The sequence below is a fragment of the Hipposideros armiger genome, unplaced genomic scaffold, assembly GCF_001890085.2.
Source record: "Hipposideros armiger isolate ML-2016 unplaced genomic scaffold, ASM189008v1 scaffold_3, whole genome shotgun sequence".
Lineage (NCBI taxonomy): Eukaryota > Metazoa > Chordata > Mammalia > Chiroptera > Hipposideridae > Hipposideros > Hipposideros armiger.
The window spans coordinates 5640959-5651260 of NW_017731353.1; the positions used below are offsets into that span (position 1 = coordinate 5640959).

The following is a 10302-nucleotide window of genomic DNA, read 5'->3' on the forward strand; positions in this document are numbered from 1 at the left end:
TGTCAGCTCCGAGGCTGGGCCTCCCCTGGTGACCCGTGTAGCCAGTCCCTTCCCTGAAGGAAGGAGGGAGTGTCCAGCGGGCTTCTCCTCCCAGGCGTCCCTGACTGTCACCCAGGAGAGGTCCATGCGTCACACGTCCATGCCCACCCCAGTGTCCCCAGGGCCTCCCGGATGTGAAGGGTATCCTCACCCCCACCCTTCCTTAGGAACACCTGGAGGGAAGGCCATACGTAGCCTGGGCTCCTTCCTTCTGGGGCTGTGCCGGTTCTTACCCTGGTACCATGAGACCTGGTCAAACCACGGCCTTAGGCCTCCTGTGTCCCCAATACGGACACACACAGATGGAAAGGCCTGGATTGGAGCGGGGCCTCTGCCACTCACAGCTGTGTGGCCCTGGACAGGCCACTTCTCCCCCAGAGCTGTCTCCTTGCCTGTAGAGCCAGCACACCGGCACCCCTGTGGGGCTGTTCTGAGGACTGAATGGCTCCTCGGCCACTGCTTGGTGAGCACAGTGCCTGGCGTGTGGAAAGCACTCAACACGCGGCAGCCACTGTAATACTTTTTCAATGACTTATCGGGCTGTCCCTGCATTTCCCCAGATGAGAACACACGACGTGGTTTCTATCGTGGTAACTTCCATCAGAGCCTCTAGTAAATGAATCTGCCCCCGTGGCTGGGACCTTCACGTTCTCTGACACCCCAACACCCCCTCCCACCCCCAGAACAGCCTCCTGTCTCTGCATCCTGCACCAGAGGACCTGAGAGTCTAAAATCAAACAAGAGGAGCACGCGTGAAGCCCCCAGAGAGAGTTCGATACTTACCAGCAGGTCCCCTGATAGGATAAGTCATGGCTCTGAGACTCAATGTCTCCATCTGCAAAATGGGCAGTGGTGACATGCTCCCAGTCTCTGCACCGTGCAGGCTCAGAATTGCTGCCCCTCCTCACCACCCCCAGGCCCTGCCCTGCCCCTCTGCAGAGAGGAGGTAGCCAGGGTTCCTTGCTTCTCTGGCTACCACTCTGTGACTCTACTCTCCCCACAGGTGCCGCTGCAGGCTCCTCCGTTGGCAGTAAGTACACACCTGGGGCCCCACCCTGGGGACGCTGACTGGGGCCCTCAATGCACAAGCCTCTTTGCATGTCCTGGAAGGAGCAGGAGAGAAAAGGAGGGGCTTTCCTGTCCCCGCTGGACCCTCGGGCCCACCCACTCCCCCTCTAACTGCACCCATGTGCATCCCACCTCTTGCTGCCCCTCCCCGTGTCTCCCGCTGGCACCCGCAGCCCCTCCCGCCCCCTGTCAGTTTCTCCCCCCTTTCAGTTTCGTGGTTACTGCTGCTTTGGAAAGGTCCCCTTGACCCCCGGGTGAATCCTAGCCCCACCCTCCCGCTAGGCAAGAGTGGGGATCACCTTCTTACCCCTGCCCCAGCCTGACTGCAGGGTTCCGCCTCCCTCCCGGCAGCCTGCAGCTGTCACCTCTGGGGAGGCTGGGGGAGGTAAGCCCAGATCATGGTGCCCAGGTCAACACAGGCCCCAGAGCAGTCAGATCATCTGAAGGAGGTCAGGGGGTGCTGAGAACTCAATGAGAAAGGTGAGGAAGTGTGGGCGTGGGTGCCCGGCAGACTATCATGAGGTCATCAACACCCCCGTGGCTCACACACTCAGAGTCAGGCACCAGCTGAGCGGGACGCTCCTAGTATCTCATTTAACCCTTGCACCCAGTTGGGTTTTGCCATCTGCTCTGAGAGTCGGCAGGGGAGGACTTGCCAGTGTCACTAGCTAGCTGGTGGCAGATTCCAAATCTCAGAAACACTTTTGGGGGGCACTACCTCCCTCTTCCAGGGCTCTTTGGGGCCATACCCCACCCGAGCTGTACCCTGCTGGGACACCAGTGGGCGGAGAGGGTGCCAGAGGAACCCAAATCTGGAGGGGACTCAGGTCTACTCGGTGGGGTCCTAAGTGGCCTGTCTGCGCTGCCCCACACTCACCAACTCCCCCACACTCTCTTGCTTGTCTCATCCCTCATTAGGCATCAGCAGGTCCCAGAAAGACCCTGTCCCCAAAGCCCCCCTGGCTACTGTGGCCACGAGGGGGGACCCCACCACTCCTGCCCCTCTACATCCACTGCTTGGGCCCCCATGGCCTCCAGCACCCCACAGCCCACAGGTGGGTGCCCAGGTACAGCCCCAGCTGCCCCGCCCTTTCCCACTTCGTGCCAAGTCCCTGTGATGTGCAATGCTGTGGGGGCATCAGCCCTGGGGAAGGCGGGGGCTTGGCTCTTAAAGCAGAGAACGCTAGAGCCCTATAGCCACAGAGTGTGGGGCCAAGGGGCCTCCACGTCACTGGAGCCCCAGTCAGGGGACCCAGGGTTCCCTTCTCCAGCCCCACCACCCACAGGGCGCTGCTTGGGAGGGCACCGAACCCAGCATGGCCAAAAAGATAGGGTGAGCTAGGAGGAGGGGGCCCCCTGGCAGCGAGGCCACACAGAGTTCACCCAAAGACAGGGCCTGTTTCCCAGTGGGGCTCCCGCTTTGCCCCCAGCTCCTTGGCAGCCCACCCCTGGGAATGGACACTGGAGCTTAGCCAGAAAGGCCAGGACAGAAGGGAGCCTCTGAGCCAGGTTTTCAGAACGTGGACTGCTGGGCATTTGGGGCTGAGTGTGTGGGCTGGCCCAGGCCAGGAGCCCGCCTCCCGTCCCGTGTCAACCACAGCGGCCAGTCCTTGGGGTCTGTAGCTACAGACAGGTGTGGAGAAACGTGCTATCTGCATCTTATTCCCCTCCAAAGGCGGGGCTACTGTGTCCTGGAGGCTTGGGGTGCTGGGGTGCCCCTCTAGACTCTGCCCACTGCAAGTGCCAGGTGTCTTAAAGGACCTGTCCTTCCCAGAGGGTGCCAGGAAGTTGTGGCCAGGGGACTTCTTCCTGGTCCCAGCCGGGGCCCAGCGGGTGGCATGCCACAAACTCTTTTCCCTTCTGCCTTCCTCCTCCACAGGAGGCGTTTGCAGGAGGCAGGGGCTAGCCAGGAGATTCAGGGATTTCAGGGGAGCCTCTTGACCCAGGATTCCTCTTTGGGGTGGAGAATGGGGGGGTCACTCTGGGAATTCAGATATAAGTTGGCCCAGCTGCCTGAGATTCGTGCTTTTTTTGCTGAGCCTGTGATGGGCAGATGGGATCCAGAATAGTCACGGTGGGTGCTGTGTCTCCCTCACATGGTGGTCTGTCTGGAGGGGAGGCCAGAGGCTCTATCTCATACACACACACACACACACACACACACACACACACGCATGCACACACACACAGACACACACACGCGCGCGCGCGCGCGCGCACACACACACACACACACTCTGAGGAACCTTGACTCCATTTTCTGAGCTGCTTCTGATCTGGAACAAAAGGTGCAGGGCAAACTGCAAAGCTGAGAAGTCAGGAGACAGAGGCTGGGGCAGAGCCAAGATGAGGTAAGGCTGGAATTGTGAGAGCCGAGAGGGTCCCCAGGACCCAAATGCTGAGAAGGAGGCAAGCCTCCATCCAGGCTGGACTGTTCAGTGAGGTCGTGGTCAGCTTTGCATCCTGAGCCCAGAGCCGGGCAGCGGGCATTAGGGAAAAGGTGGTTCCAGGGTGACAGTCAGTGACCTGAGGTGCCCACGTCTAGGGGTCATCATCGCTCCTCTTTAGCCCATGCTTGGAGCCCCCATTATACCTGAACCCCCACTAATAATGACCATCACTGCAGTTGGTGGAGCTGGGCTCACAGCTCTGTGACATGAGGACTGCTGTTTTCCTAATCCCACAGGTGAGGGTGTCAAGGCTTAGGGAGAAGCAGCTGGGATTTATGACACGTAAATTACACTTCAGTAAAGTAAGAAACGGAAGAGGCTGCTGCTCAGGGTCACGGGATGGTCCGAGCAGGCCCGGAACTCGAGGGTTGCTTCCTACAGGTGCTACCTGCCCACTGAGCTGCCCAGTGCTACCGTCCTGCAGCCTCGGGGGGGCTGTGAGGTGCTGCCGTCTTTAAGACCTGGCTTGCACAGTTCCCCGATTCCAAAGGAACAGACGGGGCCTCCATCTGGTCTTGGCACAGGCCGCAGGCCGCTGCGAGAACGTTCTTCCCGCACACCTGAGCGTGTCCCTGCAGAGCCCAGCGGGAGCGTTCCCTGCCTGCCGACCCCAGGCCCCAGAAAGGTTCTGAGTCTTTCCAGGTGCTCCCCACAGGTGCTCAGGCCCCTTGGCCAGAACCTTGCTGGGCCTATGAACCCCTGGCCCAGATGTTTCTCCCTCCTGCCAATGTCAAGCTGTCTGAAGGGCAGGGGCTGCTGGGTGGAAAAAGCTGCTCACGACCACTAATCCCGTCCCCTGCAGAGGGCGGTGGGAGAGAGGCTCAAAGCCAAAAGCCTTCGGGTGGGTTTTAGTGCGGCTCTAATTAAGCCCTTGCCAATTTGGGCCTGCCAGCCTCTTCTCCTCATGGAACACCATAGTCATGTCAATTTGACGTCCAAAGGTTCCCAGCCGGAAAGTCTCCCACACGTTTTTAGCCGGTAGATTTTCTTTCCCCACCAACCAGCACCGTGCGTAATCTCTTTAGAAGCAGAAGAATCGCTTCCCCTGTCCCTCTGGGTTTGTCCTTTGAAATTCGGTGCAGAGCGGTGCCCTATCTTTGCCAGCCTGCTGCCTCCCCAGCTGTGTGTTCAGTTGGTTTTGTAGACTGTGTGGTGGCATTTGGAGGTGGACTCGCATTGGGGTCCCTGGTGGAAATGGGCCTCTCGGGGAGGTGAGGAAGGTGGGGGCCAGGGAGGCAGGCCAGGTGTTGGAGGACACCCCATCCCTGCATGGGTTTGGACAGGAAGCCTTCGAGGACCCTTCCGGACACGTTTGATGTCTTGGCTGGAACACACTCCCCCTTTACAGCCGTTAGCCAGAGACTTTAGCACAGAGAGACCTGGGCGCAGACATGGGACTCGATTCAGTGGGAGTGGGGACAACACGGGGTGGGTAGAAGAGTTCCAAAACCAGGTGTCCTGCTGAAGAAAGAGCTGCCCAAAGTATGCAGGTTCTCAGGCATGGGGGCCCCTCTCCCATCGGGCTTCAAGTCCACATGTGCACTCCACAGGCTGCAGCAGTGTAGACGCTGCCTCTCCGGTAGGTTTGGACCCAGTTCCATTTGGCCAGTGTAGACAGAGCCCCTTCCTATAGTGCTGTTTCTGATAAGGGGCCGTGGAGTGTGATGCCTCAGTGTGTCCCAGCCCCAGCCCCTTGCAGGACTTGGTTTCTTCTCTTCTTTCCCCCAAGAGTGGACCAGGCCATCTACAGCTGCCCCCCTCGGGGAGAGCCCCTCCTGGCCCCAGGTGTCCTCCAGTGCACAAGGTATGGGGGTGGGGGAGCTCCTTAGACCTGCAGACCCCTCCCTTGTAGTGGAGACAGCAAGTGTACCTGGTGGGATTCGGAGGTGGGAGCTGAGGGGAGGGGACTTGGAGCGCTACCTGCCTCACCCCCACCTCTCACCTACTTAGGGCCAGTGTGACGTCACCAAACCCAACCCTTTTTAATCCCACAGTCCCCTCAAGGGGTTCGGAGCCAGTGGACTCTGGCTAGACAGCAGTGCTCTGGCTTCTGCCACTGGGTTCACAAGGCACACGGGGCAGTGACGGAGCTGAGACTGGGAGGGCTTCCTGCAAGAGGGCAACCGTGGTAGATGAAGAGAGAAGGAAGTGCGTTCCAGGGGGCAGAACCAGCGGGGAAAGGGCTTGGCAATGGATGGCAGTGAGCAGCCGAACTGACAGAGGAAAGGTGTGTTGTTTAAAGGAGGGCTGGAAGGTGATGGAAGGCACTGATACTCAGCCGAGAGCCTCGTTGTCCGACCGCAGTGGGCTCGTTGGTAGCCATAGGCAGACCGCTCGGGAGGCGCACACGGGACCTGCGCAAGTCTCCAAGAAGGGAACTGTCCCCATCCCAGCTCACTTGTTCCCTGGACCTTAGGCCCTAATGCCGCGTTTAGGCAGCAACCCCACCCCGCCCCACACCTCAATCCCCTTCCAGCACCAGCTCTGGGCAGCGAGAAGGGCTTTGAGCGCCCTCTGCTGGCAGGAGGTTCCAGAGCCGGAACCACAATGGGTGAGGAAGGGTCTGCAGTTCCCAGCCACCAGGAGGCCCCTGAGCCTGGCACCCTCCCCAGTGATGGGGACAGAGCAGGCTGAAGCATCACTTCCTTGCCCTGGCCTAGCTGGGGCGTCACAGACTCCCAGAGGGAAGCGAGGGGACGATGCCCTTAGCACCCGGGCAGACTCACCCGCAAATGTGGGGCGGGTTCTGGACCCTGGAAGGCAGGTGCTGTCTGAGCTCATGGCTCTACAATGCCTGCCGGTGGGGAGCCGGTAGACGGTAAAGGGCTCACTCTGACTGCAGCAGGGAGATTGTTTAGGAAGGAAGGGAGCTGCCCAAGTCTTGAATGCTTGGTTCAGACCCTGGATTTGGTGCTCACAGGAGTTTGGAGAGGGGGGAGGAGACAAGAGGCGAAACATGTTTTCAGTCAGGCACAGGCTTGTCCGAGCTTTAGCACAGCGCCTAGCGCGGCGGGGGATGCTGCAGCTAGGGGAGCGACCTGGGAGGATCAGTCCAGCTGGATGTGCGGATGGTCTCCTTTCTATTTCTCATGTACTGTAAGCCTACCCTTTGGGGACCAATGGCAGGGCTGGTCCTGCAGGCTCCTGGATGGGCTGTGTCTCCTCAAATCTGAGCAGATGACAGAGCTGCCCCAGAGCTTGCCAGGGCCGCTTGGGAGCCTTTGCTGGGCTTTTCCTGGGCCCAGACAGACCGCCCTGATCGTGGCTGATGGCAGAGTTTGTTTCTCATCTCTTCAAGCTGTGGGCACCTCCACTGCTGCCCATGCCCCCGCCAAGGCCTCCAAACCTTTCCAACTCAGGCCCAAACCTCCTCAAGTGATGCCTATTGAAGAATTCCAAGGTAAGAAGAAGGACTGGGGGCCAAGTGACACCTCTCCCCCAAACTCCACTGGAGAAAACAAGAGCCAGGATGGAGGGCCAATACCAGGCTCAGAAAACCCTCCCAGAGTAGCTGGGTCAAGGTGAAACTGAGCCTGTCTCCCCTCCAGCCCTCCCTTCCCAAGGGACCTGGGAGCCAGTGTGAGTCAGAGGCACAGTGGGTAGCACCAGGCAGGCAGAGCAGCTGCCAGAAATAGCCTGTCCCGGCTCCCCTGGGAGGTGTGGCCCAGGGGCTCGTCTTGGTTGAAGCAAGATCTGGGACACGGGGTCACTGAGAGGACTCCTTGGGACACTTGGAGGACGCTTCGCCTTCTCATTGTCCCTGGACAGACAAAGTGAAGGGAACGGGTGCAGGACACCCATGGTGCGGGAATACCCACTACCTCCTCCCGGGCACATCTCAGAGGCACGTTTCTCTGAGATCTCCATGCCCTTGGTCTGTCATGCCCTTGACCCCTGACACCTGATTGGTCCCTCCTTCTCTGATCACAGAGGTTGGGTCCGATACACAGATGGTGTTTCAGAGACTGGCCGGCAAGGGGTGGCCACATTGGCTTTCTTCTTCAAGGGAGTGTTGAGCCCCTTAGGAGGGACATCAAGAAAGGGCGTCAGGAAAGGTGACCCTCTCACCAAACCCCACCCCCTCCAGTCCCTGGGGCCTTGCCCTAGGCCATCACCAGGCTTGCTCAGCCCCTGGAGCAGATGTAGGGCTGCAGGAGACAGCAGGACGGCGCGGAGATGGCTGTCCTCCAGGTACAGTCAGAAGCCGGGCCAGGAGTAGGGGGAAGCAAAGCGACAAGGCCCTCTGGTGTCAATCAGATTTGCAGAATAGCTCAGGCTGGTAAGAAAGGGTCCCGCAGGTGGCATTTTTCCTTCCAACCATCTTCCAAAGCAGCATGGGAAGGAGGCTCCTGGCCCTTTCCATCCTGTCCAGCTTTCATGCACGTACCGATCTTTCACTGAATGGCTGGGGACACAGTGGGGAACGCCATGAATCTAGGCACTGCCCTCCCTGATCTCACAGTCTGGCAGCATGAACCATCCTCCGTGCATGAATCATTTCTTATCAACCCGGCATCAGGCGGGCATTCCTTCCTAGAGCACCTCACCCTGGCACCCAGTCGGGCCTTAGGCAGGTGCTGCTCACTGGCCCACCCTGGATCCTGGCCATAGGGCCAGGTGGAAATTTGTGAGCTGGGCCTATACTGGTTTTCCGTTGGGCTCAAAGCTGGCAGGCCCGTCTCTTCCCCAGTTGTACAGAAGCGTTGGGAGGCCCAGGGCACCTTCCTGTGCCAGGTCCTACACCTGCGTGTCCTTGGGCGGGTCCTTCCTCTCCCTGTTCCTGTTTTCCTGGATGCATGGGGGAAGGGCAGCAGGCAGGCACAGTCTCCCTTTGCTCGCTGACCCGTTGTGTTTCCCACGCTCGGCCGGCCCAGACTGCGAGTGCTACGGCCACTCCAACCGCTGCAGCTACATCGACTTCCTCAACGTGGTGACCTGCGTCAGCTGCAAGCACAACACGCGAGGCCAGCACTGCCAGCACTGCCGTCTGGGCTTCTACCGCAACGGTTCCGCCGAGCTGGACGACGAGAACGTGTGCATCGGTGAGCTGGGCGCTGGCTGGGCTGGCACGGCCCCCGGGATGCGCTGGGATAGGCTGAAGGGCACATGGACAGTGAAGCGGTGTGAGGTGGGGTCTGAAGAGCCACATGTCGGAATGCCCCAGGGAGGTGGGGAAATTCCCATTCCGGGGCCCACTCCAGCTGGCGTCTCTAAAGACAGAGGCCTCCAGAGTCTGCTCTACCAGTTTCCTCCCCATGCGGTTCTCCCCCTGGGCACTGGAACTTCAGAGCCACTAGTTAGAGTCAAAGACTGGTTCTAGGGCTTGCCTTGCTGTGTGCATTTGGGCAATTCCCTTCTTCTCTCGGAGCCTCATTTCCCCATTTGTAAAATCAGGGGGTGGATCACATCAAAGGTTTTAATCCATTTTTTTTGTGGCTGAAGCCACAAAATTCTTCAAATGATATTCTTCAAATGCTTTATAAGCAGAGCCCAGCTTATAAAGCTGCCCTCTGCCCCAGTGAGCACCTGGAGACAGAGAAGTAATGCTGCTCCAGGGCTGGCTTCGGGGTACAGAAGGCAATCTATAGGGACCCTGGGCCTGGGCAGGGGCAGGCCATCCCAAGAGGCCAAAGCCATGGCCCCCAACCAACACCTACCAGCCTGGAAGGGCTGCCCACGGCCCCTGCCCCTGTCTCCAGTGGAGGCCAGGTCCAGGCCCTGGTGCCCAACCCCCTGAGGACCCCGTTGCCCATTTCCCATCCACCGTGGGCTCTGGCTGCACAGAGGAGAGGCTGCCCACAAAGCTGGAGCTGTCAGTCTGAATTACAGCAGCAGCCTTCAGATAATTCCATCAACTCTAAAGTGATCCAAACAAAATTGCACTGCTGCTATTACACCGGCCAGCTGCAGGGGACAGGGCTGGGCCTCTGGATCCGATTAGAGGCGGCTCTCCTCCCCCAACCTTTGTTTGCCTCCACCCCTAGGCCCAGCACTGGGCTTCTTCAAGGACTCCCAGCTGGGGACATTTGTCCCCTCCCACAGAGCAGAGGCCCAGAAGCCAGCTGGGAGGAGAGGGGGAGCCGGGAGGTCCCTGGGGCTGCGCCTCCACCGCTCTGGAAAGGAACTGTAGGTGCCGGCTTCACGCCCACCCCACCCCCACCCCTGCCCCCCCCCACACACCTACCATAGCCCCTGGGACAGAGGCCCCGTGGCTTCTGATGAGACCGCTCCCACCTGTCAGTCATAGCCCTTTGGAGCTGGGGGGGGCGGGGATCAGCGTCCAATCCAGTCACAGATGGGAGACTGAGGCCCAGGGAGGAGACGGGGCTGGCCCAGGCCACACACAGGGCCAGGAAGGGGGAGGGGTCATGAATGCCCAGGAGCGAGGTAGTCGGTCTTGAGATTTGGACTCCCCAGCAGCTCTCACCGCTGTCCAGCCGCTCACGCGGACACGGTGTGGGGAGCATCACTCGGAGACCCGGCTGGGAGGGATACGGGGCCTGGCGGGGTGGGGTCCCTGCAGACAGCGTCCGCAGTCGCCCTGACCGCACGCCGTGCGCTTGTCCATCTAGAGTGTAACTGCAACCAGATAGGCTCCGTGCACGATCGATGCAACGAGACCGGCTTCTGTGAGTGCCGCGAGGGGGCGGCGGGGCCCAAGTGCGACGACTGCCTTCCCACGCACTACTGGCGGCAGGGCTGCTACCGTGAGTGGGCGGGGCCTGGCGCTGTGGGGGCGGGGTGG

At 60.0% G+C, this 10302-nt stretch overlaps 1 protein-coding gene across 13 annotated transcripts in view; it reads left to right on the forward strand.

Moving 5' to 3' along the window:
- The window catches only part of NTNG2 (netrin G2), a 72141-nt gene that overhangs the window by 58842 nt on the left and 2997 nt on the right, over positions 1–10302 (forward strand). For 6 of the 13 annotated variants that reach the window (XM_019638957.1, XM_019638942.1, XM_019638951.1 and 3 more), the window contains 5 exons: positions 1043–1069; positions 5287–5361; positions 6856–6957; positions 8432–8599; positions 10130–10264. In XM_019638957.1, the coding sequence (XP_019494502.1) occupies positions 1043–1069; positions 5287–5361; positions 6856–6957; positions 8432–8599; positions 10130–10264 (507 nt within the window). Of the gene's footprint in view, positions 1–1042; positions 1070–2025; positions 2163–5286; positions 5362–5551; positions 7030–8431; positions 8600–9541; positions 9684–10129; positions 10265–10302 lie in introns of those variants that run through there. The other 7 variants (XM_019638998.1, XR_002123581.1, XM_019639020.1 and 4 more) reach the window with 7 other exon arrangements.